General features: G+C 40.5%; 3 protein-coding genes across 3 annotated transcripts in view; all 3 read left to right on the forward strand.

The window, feature by feature from the left end:
* LOC139623997 (single-stranded DNA-binding protein 2) overlaps window positions 1-5,798 on the forward strand; it is a 49,982-nt gene extending 44,184 nt beyond the window's left edge. The window contains exons 8-17 of the mRNA XM_071482722.1: window positions 736-806; window positions 906-973; window positions 1,731-1,779; window positions 1,862-1,897; window positions 1,988-2,042; window positions 2,129-2,199; window positions 2,321-2,399; window positions 2,530-2,558; window positions 2,652-2,750; window positions 3,464-5,798. Of these exons, the coding sequence (XP_071338823.1) occupies window positions 736-806; window positions 906-973; window positions 1,731-1,779; window positions 1,862-1,897; window positions 1,988-2,042; window positions 2,129-2,199; window positions 2,321-2,399; window positions 2,530-2,558; window positions 2,652-2,750; window positions 3,464-3,493 (587 nt within the window). The 3' untranslated portion in view covers window positions 3,494-5,798. The remainder of the gene's footprint in view (window positions 1-735; window positions 807-905; window positions 974-1,730; window positions 1,780-1,861; window positions 1,898-1,987; window positions 2,043-2,128; window positions 2,200-2,320; window positions 2,400-2,529; window positions 2,559-2,651; window positions 2,751-3,463) is intronic.
* A 1,393-nt stretch (window positions 5,799-7,191) lies between these two features.
* LOC139624004 (uncharacterized) lies at window positions 7,192-9,292 on the forward strand. The gene is made up of 6 exons (XM_071482733.1): window positions 7,192-7,387; window positions 7,968-8,110; window positions 8,232-8,296; window positions 8,367-8,501; window positions 8,630-8,734; window positions 8,819-9,292. The coding sequence occupies exons 1-6, from the start codon at window positions 7,283-7,285 to the stop codon at window positions 8,869-8,871; spliced, it is 606 nt and encodes a 201-aa protein (XP_071338834.1). The 5' UTR covers window positions 7,192-7,282; the 3' UTR covers window positions 8,872-9,292.
* Window positions 9,293-10,780: 1,488 nt separating this feature from the next.
* On the forward strand, window positions 10,781-12,926 carry LOC139624003 (saxitoxin and tetrodotoxin-binding protein 1-like). The gene is made up of 6 exons (XM_071482732.1): window positions 10,781-10,971; window positions 11,467-11,609; window positions 11,732-11,799; window positions 12,081-12,209; window positions 12,352-12,447; window positions 12,530-12,926. Exons 1-6 carry the CDS (start codon window positions 10,861-10,863, stop codon window positions 12,619-12,621), a joined length of 639 nt encoding a protein of 212 aa, XP_071338833.1. The 5' UTR covers window positions 10,781-10,860; the 3' UTR covers window positions 12,622-12,926.
* The last annotated feature ends 93 nt before the right edge of the window (window positions 12,927-13,019 follow it).

Here is a 13,019-nt window from a genome sequence, read left to right on the forward strand (position 1 = left end):
CACAGTAAAGAACCACACTGTATCACAGGCTGACACGTTTTCATTAAAATGAGCTTGGTTGGCGTAGTTTATTGTAGAACAACTGCAACTCACAGAGTTCATGGAGCATGCTCTGGGAAAAGGTTTTATATATGTTTGCTATTTTTGATGAGCTGGGAGGAATAAAATACACCTGCCTTGTTCACTGTAATGAAGGAATCTTTTCTCAATTCAACATTGTGGCATCTTTATGTGTTTTTAATAATTTTTGATCGCAGTGAAGTTCTACAGCATGAAGGCATAAACTATGTCAGTCTGGGGCTACACAGACAATACTTGTTAGCAGGATAAATTCATTGTTAGTTCGGGCTGAGCCGATAACAATAAAAATATCTCTTCATATCCTTTCAGCAAATCCCAGTTTACGCAAACTGCTGCTTCCTCTAGACAACATATAAATTATGCATAGATTAAAAGACTCCAACTGTTCAGTTACTGTTTAGCTCAACACTAGAATGAGACAATTGTGAAATTAAAGCAACTGTAAATGTGGGTTTTGAAATATTACAGTGTCCAGACAAAGGTGTAAAAAAGGTCATGTAATCAAATGACAGTTCCACTTCTTCCAGCTGAAAGCAAGATATTAAGGGTATGCATCACCTAAAATGACAATAAAATGTCCTGAATCCTGAATACACTGTTCTGGAGAAAACAGCTGATTGCTGGTTGTAGTTTAACTGTTTTTCTATGTGTCAGGACATCCAAATATGGGAGGACCGATGCAGCGGATGACTCCTCCCAGAGGCATGGTACCGCTGGGGCCCCAGGTATAGAGCCAGATGATCTGTGGGGATAATTATGAAAATTGGTTCTGATTGTTACTTTTTTTATAGACATAACTAAAAGCATGTTTGTGTTTCTTTTAGAACTATGGAGGTGGAATGAGACCGCCACTGAATGCCCTAGTTGGTCCTGGGATGCCTGGCATGAACATGTAAGCGGTATCAATGTAATCTACACACACACACACACACACACACACACACACACACACACACACACACACACACACACACACACATGTTTACTTTTGTCACTTTTGGGGGAAATGACATTAACCTTAGCCACTGACCCAAAAATCAGTTTTTTTCCAATTGGGGACACAGCTTTGGTCCCCATTTGGACAAGCCATCCCCAATTAACAGGTCTTTCATCTGAAATTTGTCCCCAAAAGTCTGAACAACACACACGCACACACAGAGAAAGAGAGAGAGAGGCATACAAAGTGAATAGCACAAGGTTACTTGTGTTAAGTTAAAGTTAAAGAGAAAAAAAATCCACTTTCTCACCTCTGTTTCTTTGAGTTGTAAATCCCCCACATTTCTGTTCCTCAGAGGGACAGCTTAAACCCCAAACATCCTTTATCTGTCACCTCAGTACATGCAGTGAGCCGTTTCCTTTATGTAGCTTTTGATTACAGCTTTACAATATGGTTTTGGCTCTGGTCTGGAAGTGGAGCTGTGAGCTCACTTTCCTATATTTTGTCTTATATTGTATGTTTTTGTTGTTGCTGTTATTCCCATCACCTCTCTCTGGCAATGGAAGACTTTGTTTTTGCCAACTCTGCCCAAATGAATTCGAAACAAAGAAGCTTGCCAAAATCAGAAAACTAAAGTGTGTGTGTGTGTGTGTGTGTGTGTCTGTGTCTGTATGTCTGTATGTCTCTGTGTGTCTGTGTGTGTGTGTTCCAGGGGACCTGGTGGGGGTAGACCCTGGCCAAATCCTCCAAACTCCAATTCGGTAAGTGCTCTAACAAAGAAACCTAACAGAAAGTTTAACAGTTATTTCATTTCTTTCATAATTTCCTTTTGTATTTTTTTAGACCCCTTACTCTTCCGCATCTCCAGGAAGTTATGTGGTATGTACAGTATGTTTGAGTCTAAAATTTTGCTCTACAGGCTGGTATTTATTACCTCATGAATGAATGAAATTGAAACTGTTATTTCAGGGACCTCCAGGAGGAGGAGGGCCACCTGGGACCCCAATAATGCCAAGTCCAGCAGGTAAGCCCTGTGTATGCATCTGTATGTAAGCATATAAATTTGTTTTGCTCTTTATCGTCTCATTGTTTCTCCATTTGTTATGTCAGATTCAACCAACTCCGGCGACAACATGTACACGATGATAAACACAGTCCCTCCAGGTGGAAGCCGACCAAATGTGAGACCTTCTTCCCCTCAGATATCTCTTTAATGTGAAAAATGAGTACTGTTTTTAATTTTTGTTGTTTTGTTGATAGTAAATTTAGTCTATCAGTGTCTCTTCTGTGTGCTCTCCTCAGTTCCCTATGGGCGCAGGTGGCGATGGTCCATTAGGGGGAATAGCTGGAATGGAGCCCCATCACATGAACGGATCATTAGGTACAGGAACAAGTTGCTTGTAGGTGCTACATTGACGTGAAATCTCTGGTTATGTTTTTCCCTAATTGATGCAAAACAAACAATCATGTGTAGAGTTGCATTATTTTCATACTTGGGTTCCCTTTCTCAGGGTCAGGTGATATGGACAGTCTGCCTAAGGTAAGAGAAGCTCTTTATGTACTTTGAACCTGTAGTTTCTGCCAAATTTTTTGCAGCTTACCATTAATCCTTGTTTTAATTACCTTTGTACAGAACTCTCCTGGTAACCTCAGTATGAGTAACCAGCCGGGAACCCCCAGGGAGGATGGAGAGATGGGAGGAAACTTCCTTAACCCTTTTCAGAATGAAAGTGTAAGTCAGTCGTTATCTGCCGTATGGGCTGATTTAGAGGAAGGTGTTGGGTGGTGCTGCTGAGAACTCAAATTAAATTAAGGATTAAAAATACGTCAGTGCTTTTAAAGGAGTGGCTTGACATTATGGGAAATACACAATGACAAGATGCCACTTACAAATCTGGATACTAAATAAGGAGCTACAGCCAGGACAGCTAGCCTGGCTCTGTACAATTTAAAAAAACACTCATTAACATGTCTTCATTTGACTAAATGTCATTTGTATCATTTGTTTTACATCATTTGTTTAAGGATAATTAAACACAAGTTTTTAAATAACCAGCTTTGGTTTTACAGGTGTTTTGTGCATATCTCTTGGTTTAGACCAGTTACTTTCCATTGGTTGCTTGGCAACCACACTAGGACAACAATACTTTAGAGGTTTACTATACTGAACTATACTTTAGAGCTTTCATCTCTCATTCTCAACATGAAATTTAAAAGAAAAAAACTGCTTCCAAAATGTCAAACTATACTTAACATGTGTGAGGGTTTCTGCTACCCACATTGATGGAAATTATTCGACTGACTTTGACTGATCCATAGCATTTTGGAGGGATTTCTAATTCAGGATGGTGGTGTAAAACAGTGTTAACTACAAAACCTCTTTGCTCTTTCTCTCATATACACATTTTGACACTTAACTTATTTCTCCTTATCTCATCTCTGCAGTATTCTCCAAACATGACAATGAGCGTCTGAAGGCTTGGGTAGCGGGTCAGTCAGTCGCTCAGTAAGCTGGAGTGGATTGGTGAAAAAGCAGAGAGACTGGATGTGATGTCATCTTGGCCAGTGACTCTTCCTCCATCACCACCTGTCTAGTTAGGACAGTTGCCCCAGGCTCCGTCCTTCTACTACCCCCCAGCCCCACCTCCCTTCTCCCATCCCTCCATGGTTTCTGTCCACGTCTCTTCTCTCCTGTTTCTTCTCCCGTTCTAAGTGGTGACTCTGCTACATTCATCAGTTCTTTCTCTGCAACTATGAGACTGTACAAAGGAACCAAATTGAAAAAACCCGCAGGAGAACTCTTTGTATATTTGCATACAGTGTGTATGAGACTGTGCACACACTCCAGTCACAGGCAGATGTTTCCACCTTTTGCATCATGTCACGGAGTTCATGCCCCAAAACAAAAGGCCAGTATCCTATTTATCCTAAAGTTTAAATTTCCAAGGGTTTAAAGAGATATAGACACTTTTTGATTGATGTCAAAAATTTAATCTATCTGGTTGTCACATGGAACATCTTTTGTCTTGACCTGACAAATTACTTTGTCCATTACTGGGAGAGAATTGGAGAGATGTCACAATCATATTGCCATGAGGCTTGTGCAGATATTTGTTAAGTCTTTTCAACTCTTGTGGTTGTCTAAATCTTTAAGACCACTAACATTGTGTTCTATGTTTTATACTATGGGTCTAAAAAGTTGTTGGTTTTTTTTTAAATGCCATCACAAACAAAGTCAGAAATGTGGAAAATGTAAGATACATTTGCAAGGCCTGATGAGGCATATGAAGTGCAGATCAATATCACTTCTTTGTTCAGACTTTAATCATAATTTACAGTAAGGCTTTAGCACATTGAATAGTTATTGTGAAAAAAGACCTTCGTTCAAGGTTTAAAGTGAGACTATGTAACTTTTGAACAGGAGCTACTAAGTGACATTTACGGGATAATGATAAATTATAATGATAATGTGAAACCAGCAGAGGAGTCATAAAGTCCATTAAGTGGCGTAGTATTGTCCATTATAGAGCAGATAAAGTTTGTAACATTAGCTAACATTTAGCAACCAAAAGCTACTGGTCATACCAGACCAAGTGAGGCTGTAAAAGCAAAAACCCTGAGTGTATTGAAAGAAGCAATGGTGCATTTTATTGTTTACGACTTCAACTTTCCATTTGTAAGCCAAAGAATTTGTTATTTCTTCTTTCAAAAGTTACATAGTCTCCCTTTAAATGATATCAGATCAGTTCTTAACTGTAAATTAATTGGAGAGAGCAGTAAGGATAACACTGGGGAAGAATGTTTGCACAAAAATTAGTACCTAATAGCATTGTACAGACTGAAAGTCTGGCCGCTTTTTTAAAGTGATTTTTTCTCCATTCATTCAGACTGTAGTTGTAAATCGAGCATCCCTTCGGAAGATTTTGCATTCTGCTCACTACAAAACCACAGGACAAAGTTTAAGAAGGGGACAGCAAAACACAATTGATTTTTCTTATGTAAACTTCTTATAAACTTGTTATCTAACAAGTGGTCAAATATCTGTGGTCACATAGTTTGTTGCTATTGTTTGCTGACATCTCTCTCACCTCTAGTTCTTTAAACCTGGATCCAAACGGTTTATCAGGTTATGTCACAGTTTACTGGACATAAAGTTTTAAAATGAGAGAGAAATCAAAGACCAATGAACAGCATGGATAGTAAACGGTGAGACACAAGCTTGTCACTTTGGTCACTCATACTTTATTGTCTTCGGATAAACTGTGATCTCAGTGTGATATGAAAGGTTGGTTGGTACAGAAAGCTAAAATAAGCTCGTTTTTAATCAATGTTTTCAACTTTTTTCACTGCCCGAGATGTATTATCATCATGTATAAAAGATCAACATGCCTGTGAACATTCTCCTTTCCCCTCCCTTACTGCAAAGTGTACAGCTCACAAATGTAGCTCCGCTGTCTTGTATGTGTATTTGATATTATTGTTATTATTTAAAGAAAAATCTGGAGAGAATTATCGCAAAAGGGAGCAGTGAACTGATGATACACCATCACAACTGAACAGAGATTTTTATTTTGTGTTTTTTGTTAGATCGAAGCCATGTGTGGGAGTACAAGAAGATGCATTTGTAAATCGGATCATGTTTTCTGTTTTGTGGCAGTATGTGGGACTCCATTTGTGATGTGTTCATTTTCTCTTTTTTATTCTTGTATTATGTTTTTGTAAATACAGAGAAGTATTTCATGAGTTTTGAATATGCTGGTATAAAGCTTCTCTTCCCTTAGTCAAGGTGTCAACTCTTTTCTTTTTTGAGGGCTGTGTGTTTATATGGACATGAACGCAGTCACTTGAAGGTTGATTTCAGTATGTTTGTAGACAAAGTTATGTTACTACGAGCTGTTGCCCTTGAGAAAGGACAACGACAGCTTCCAGGTGTGAGCGGTGTCTGACCTGGATAAATAAAATCGTTTTAAAAGAACTGAAAATAGGAGGGACATAAAAGTGAACAAGCATTAAAGGAATAGAAGATTGATACCACTCACTCGGCAGTACGTTAAACAAACATTACAGCCCACAGCCGGCTGACTTATCAAGGCGACATGTCTGAACACAGTACTGCTCTGTTAGCTTAGGCAGGACATAACCCCAGTAAAATGGTGACCTGTTGTTTTCACACTCTGGTTTTTGTAAGGAATAAACAAATGAGATATAAGGCATTAATTAGTGAACTTTAGAAGTCCTGGTAGGCAGATTATGTTACCTTTTACCTGACAGAGCCAGGCTGCTCCCCCTGTCTCCATTAATGTAAGCTAAGCTAACCAGCTGCTGGCTATAGCTTCATATTTAGTGCTCAGACATGGGAGTGCCAGGTGTTAATCCAAGAGCCTACAACTGTGCTCCAGTTGCCACCTTTTTATACCCAGCAGCAGACACCTTTTTATAATGCAAGCCAGAGAGTCCGAAAGAAAAGACTTCAGTTAACAGCATCGTCACTGCAGTTCTTATTTACTTATTTACTCACCGTCTCTAAACTGTGCAATCCCGTTCATGTCAGTGCTGCATGGGGTAAGGGTATATAATATTTATACACTTCACACTTAAAGCTTTCCATATTGCATGAGTGCATATCTTTCTGTGCATCTCTCTCTCTCTCTCTCTCTCTCTCTCTCTCTGTGCTGTGTGTTCGAGGACAGAAAGAGAGAGAGAGAGAGAGAGAGACTGTGATCACCCACAGCAGGAATAATTTCATCTTGCACAACAGAACAAGACAGCAGGAGGGGATGTGAGTGAGCCTCTGGCAGAACCACAAAGACCACAGCCTTTCTGTTACATAACTACATGACACAGCACCAAAGAGGTGTCTTTCCTACACACAAACACATGCAATAAACTTTAAGCATATTTGAAATATTCAACCATATCTTCATCACTAAAGCAAATAGATGAGAAATCTGGAAATATAGTCTTCTTTGCACATCGGTGCCTAAAAGAGTTTGGTGCGCATACACTCTTCGGTCTCTGCAAAGACGCATTTGAACCATTTATTACACAATCCCACCATGTCTGTAGGAGCTTTATTTCAGTTTATATTACCATTGACACAAACACACCCACCCACCCACCCCTTGCCCCCCTCACACTCCCACCCTCTCTCTCTTATATAAATGTAACATCCCCTCTCCCAGTCTTCACACCAGCTTTCCTGCAGAAGGGCAGTCATTCTGTTTTTGCTGTAGTGTCAAGCTGGCTGTCATTTGGCTTCTAAAAATGTCTGTTCAGTTTTGTTTAGCTTTGTTGGCTCTCTGCTCTCTGACTGCAGCGTCTGATCCAGGCTGTGAAGAGCTGATTAAACCTCTGGAGGATCGAAGCGGGGTAAGTGTTGTCCTGAGGATTTACATTGAGCATCAAGTAAAATCCAGTTTTCTTTGTTCTACAAGATTTAACAACAACATAACAACTCCCATTTTTACTGAGGTGTGTTCATGTTGTGATGTGTTCTCGAAATTCCATCACCACTATTTGACAGCTACAAGCATCTTCAAGCTAGAAGAACAAAAATAAGTAAACATGAGGGCAATGAGGAGGATAATGTGATTTAGGAAGTGTAGCTACAATGAAGCGGTCACTCTTTAGCAGCCACCTCTGATGTCTCACGTGTTGGAGTTTAATAGAAGCACTTGAACACACCGACAAGTTAAAATTCAAGAGCCTAAATGTTCATTGTGAGAGATTTCTTATCAAGTCGATTTCCAATATGTAGAACTTGAATAAACGGCCATCAGTATGGTTAAAGTAATGTTCAATAATGTTTGAAGGTTGGACTGTTTTTCTAGTATTTTATATCCCTCAAAGACAATTTAAATCTGTGCTCCAGAATCTGTTTACCAGGAGCTTTTCTTTGAGTACAGATCTGCTAGAAATATGAGTGTTAATTTTGCACATTTGTGTCTAGCTTTCTGGAAAATGGATATTCCTCGCTGGAACATCAGACAATGAGGACTTCCTGAAGGACCTTAAAAAGATCAACAGCTCCTGGATTGAACTCTCACCCATACCTGACAGTGATGATATGACCCTGCGCTGGGCAGACAAATTGTAACTATTGATCTTCTGAAAATTCATATTTTTCAATACATTTAAGGTCCAGTGCATAAGATAAGAGTTGAGATATGTGAGTTCTCATATGTCTCATGTTATGTTTACCTCTCTTTTGAAGTGAGGGGAAATGTAATTATGGAAGCGTTAATTGTACATTCTCGGCAAACTCCACCAAAGTGACATGTAAGTATATGATAGTACATATTATTCTATGTGCTTTAAGCGGTACTAAACTTCTGTTTATATCCAATAGTTTACTTTAACTCCTCCACTCATGAGCATGTTGGGAAGCACCTGATGACTTGCCCTGAGTGCATCCTCTGGACAGACAACTCAGTGATGGTGGAGAATGGGGAAACCAGAAAAGGGAGGAACCTCTACCTCTTCAGTGAGTTCACAGTTGTCTCTACACACATGTGGAAAAAGTCCAAAACTCAGAGCTTTAGCACTCAATTATGTTTTGACTATTTAATTGAGATCAAATTAACTTGCCCCTGCCCCCTCCCTGTCCTGCAGCAAAGTCTGGGAAACTGGATGCCGCTCATCTGGACGTTGTTAAGAAACAGGCTGCATGCCTCAACTTCCCAGCGGAGTTCCACTTTGGAGAAGGAGAAGACACAGGTGAGATGCTGCTACACACAGCAGTAACCAGTACAACTAACTTTTTGAGACACTTATCAACTTTATTTCCCACCTCTGTTTCAGACCTGTGCCCTGATGAGAAGGAACCTGCCACAGCTGTAACTGAAGACAAATAATAGAGAAAATGCATCTTGTCACCCATCGTGAACCTCAAATCTACCCTGAGACTGCATCACTTAAATTTGTATTCAAGTACAATCTCTTAGATGTACCCTAAACTCCCAGTGCCACTTTTATGTACCACTGATGTCTTAATAGATGTGAAGAGAACAACATTTTTCATCTTGCAGGGGGGTTTAATGTGTGCTAACAGGCATTCCAGTTTAAGTTTGTCTCTGCCTCGTACACAAAAAGCCACTTAGCCTGTTGAGGGTTTTCACCATGCTAGTAGATACTGTACGTTTTGCTGTATTAAATTGATTTGATTTCACATTCACTGTTGGATACAGAAATCAAGATGGAAAAGGTTTTTTCAAGAAAAAGGAGTCACTGTGTGGTTGTGTGCTTCTGTTTTGTATTAAATGCAGTCTATATGCACTTTCTGGCTCTGACACTTCTCTGTACCTTCCAGTAAGCCTGCAAAGCTAGAGTTTGTATGACAACTCTTACGGACTGTGACTAAAATGGGTGTTAGGGGAGTCAAAGAAGGAAATACTAAGCAAAGCTGTTTCATTCATGCTGCTACCTCAACATTAGTCTTTTCATGTTGTCTACTTGTTGGAGGGCCCCTTGAAGGATGGGGTGCAACAGTTTTACATGGCTGTGAGAAACTTCTGCTGGAGTGCAGCCCCTTGCACTGTGTGGTGATTTTCCTGAAAGAACCGAAAGAATCAAATAATTGTGCAACTTCCTCTTGCTGAAGTACCTCAGGTTCACATTGAACCATCTGTCACCCTCTCCCAGTGGCTAATAATGGTATTCATCCCAAAGCATTCACAGCAAAATCAGTTGAAACTTAAATATGGCAACTTGAATGAGGTCTTTGTGTGTTACATAACACGGTCCTTGTCAGTGCACATCCATTAAGAGTCAACAGTACTGCTTCCCTTACAATATCTAGCAAGATTTCATAACAGGTATCTGTAACTCTATAGACCATCTGCTCTGCCAAAAACTGAGCAAAAACACAAGCGGAGAGCAGAACACATGAAAGATACTCCCCTACAAAATTTACTTTAACTCTTGAATGAAACATAATTGGCCATGAAACATAACTGGTGATTTAGCCTGTCCCTCAATAGACAAATGGCATTTTGCAAACAGACGTGCAAACACATTGATTGCTGACTTGTCCTCACTGCAGAGTTTTTTTTGTGTGAACCTCAAATAAGGATGTTTCAGATGGAGCTAATCATCTGGCTGAATCTACTTTTATTGATATGAGTGTGAGAGTCTTTTGGCCAAGCATGTTTGACAAGTGGCCAGTGCCCTTTTGCGAAGAATTAGGATTACCATTAGTGTCATTACCAATAATGATTTGTTCCCTTCACAAAAACAAAACTGAACAACCACTCTCTGAACTGTTTCCCTGGGAAAACGGACATAGAGCATGTTACGCAAGCCTGGACCTGGTCTGAGGAAACAAAAAGCTACTTCATGTCAAAGATGCTATGTGTGTGCAATATATTAGCAAATAAAAGTAGTTCATAGAAAGAATTTAAGTTTTGAAGCCACTGCTATTGTTGAAATAAGAGACGAGGACAGGAGAGGAGTAGTTTCTGTGCTTCTGGCTCTGTGTGTTTGTTTGTGTGTGTGTGTGTGTGTGTGTGTGTGTTTCTGTGCAGGGGGTGTTCACATATTGAAAAATGCAGGGGTCTTGCTATTCAGACTCTGCCAGATGGCTGTTATGTAACGGGGTAAATAGGACACAAGCCCCTGCTGACACTGGATGTGAGACGTGAGCTGCTCCTTCTCTCCAGGAGAGGAGGAGTGTGTGTGTGTGTGTGTGCATGTGTGTGTGTGTGTGTGTGTGTGTGTGTGTGTGTGTGTGTGTGTTTGGCCCAGCCCACTGTTACAGAACACTTCCCGTGGTTCCTTTGAGGAGACTGTAGCTGGCAGGATCCCTGACATTGGTGTTGCTCTCTGGCTGCCTGCTGTCTAGAGCCATGGCTGCACAGCTGGTTGTAGCTCTGCTGGCTCTCACCTCCCTGGGTGCTGCATCTGAACCGGACTGTAAAGAGCTGGTGAAACCTCTGGTACTGGACAGCCACAGCCCTGTGAGTATCACCGATCATTTGTTATGAGCTGGCCTGAATAGCTGAGTTTTGGTCTGTTGTTAACTGCACTTTTCGTTAAAGTGAGCTACAGTGTCATTAAAAAGAACCAAAAAAATGTCTATGGCAAGGTGTCTATGAATCTTAAAAACACATCAGGGAATTAATTGCATCACTTGTGAATAACTGACAGTAACTGGCATCCAGTTTCCTATGCACGTTAATGCGTATTGTATATCAAGTCTGATGTACATTATGTACCCCGTTAGCAGAAAAGCAACTGTGATACTATCTGTGCACTTTTGATCATATTACTTGTGATGTTCCTCAGTAATTAGAGTAGTCATTGAAATGTATGTTTAAATTTGAATTTGTGAGCATTTTATGGATTTCTCATCTTTGCAGTTTTTGTTGGCATCTACTGTTCCTAAGGTTTCAAGTCCATTTTGAGTAGATAAACAATGACATGACAGAGCATTATATTATATTATATTATAGATCTATGGGAAGTGGGTGCTTCATGTGGGGTCATGGGACCAGCCCAGCCTGAAGAACGACCTTGTGTCGGTGAACAGCTCCTGGGTGGAACTGTCAGCTTCCTCCGACAGTGGAGTCATCACCATGTACTGGGCCGACCGCCTGTAAGGACACTGCAGACTGTAAATGATCAGTCACACGACCATATGTGTTGTATGTTATATTTTCCATTGTCTCTCACACATAAAATGTAAAGTTGTGAAGCTCCTTTTTCTTGTTTCTTCAGACATGATGATAAATGTCTTCAGGGTGTGGCTAATGCCACCATCTCAGGAATGACCAGCCACACCACATGTATGTATCTCGACATATTCAGTGTTTCTGTTATCTCCCTGACTCACCATCTTTCTCTCTGTCCGTCTCTGCTGTGTAATGTTACGTGGGTGATGCATGCAGCGAAAGCACAATAGTGCGTGGATTTTATTAGAAAACAGTCACACAAGCCTCCACATATATTCATATTTTTGGCAATATTATATGATCTTTTCTTGTGCACAATTTCAACTAGGTCCATGACAAATCATTTGGAATGGAAATCATTTCACCCTCTGCCATTTTTAATCTTTGTTCCACAGTAAACATCAATGGTCACACTTCATATCATGATGGAAAGTACTATGAGACCTGCGCTGACTGTCTCCTGTCTGAAGACACCACCTTCCTCCCTGACAGCACGTCAAAGGGACGATATCTTTTTCTTTTTAGTAAGTTTTTTTTTGGGTCACTATAGTTTTTTATGCGATATTAGGCTACTTTGCTATTTCTCTCTGTCTCCTCTCCCCTGGCTTCCCACATCGCCTCACCATCTCACCCTCCTCTTTTCTTTCTCTGGCCCTTCTTTTAAAGCACGGACCGGCAGTCTGGAGCCATCTGAATTAGAGACCTTCAAGAAGCAAGCAGAATGTCTTAAATTCCTCCCAGAGTACCACTTTGCAGGCACCGGTCAGTCGTCAGCCATTTCTCTGCCACAAAATTTAATTATCAAATAAATCCTTTCGATTCTATGACTTTTCTCTCATTGCAGAACTGTGTCCGGATGACAGGGAGACTTCTGCTTCACCTGCTGCTGAGAACACAGAGAATGATCAAACTGATACTGAGCCAACTGCAAAGTAAAGCACAGCGCGGAAGTGTCATAGCCCTTTGAACAGCCTCCAAGCACCCAAACAAATCCAGCTTAACATGTACTAAGTAGTGTCATGATGTGATTTGCTTGTGCACTGATGTTGTCCTGCGTTGCGAGATAATTTCTAATTTGTCGTCAAGTTGCTTTCAGCCTGTAACAAAGTGCAACGCCTGCTGTTGTCATGTGATGTTACATCTCTAGCTCAGTTCAGTAAATCCACTTCAGTGTCTCCTTTAATGCTTCAGCTCTGTTCCCACTGGTTGTGTGTGGTAAATAAAAAAACAGTCCCACTCTGTACTGTCTTCCAGTCATTTATTTCCGAAAAAATATTTGGCTAATCCTCTCTCAAATCCCAGGGAAGGTTGCCAAACACTCTGCTAACCCATAT

This window comes from Trachinotus anak, unplaced genomic scaffold (assembly GCF_046630095.1).
Source record: "Trachinotus anak isolate AG129_WGS33_773 ecotype Australia unplaced genomic scaffold, CSIRO_AGI_Tana_v1 ptg000008l, whole genome shotgun sequence".
NCBI lineage: Eukaryota > Metazoa > Chordata > Actinopteri > Carangiformes > Carangidae > Trachinotus > Trachinotus anak.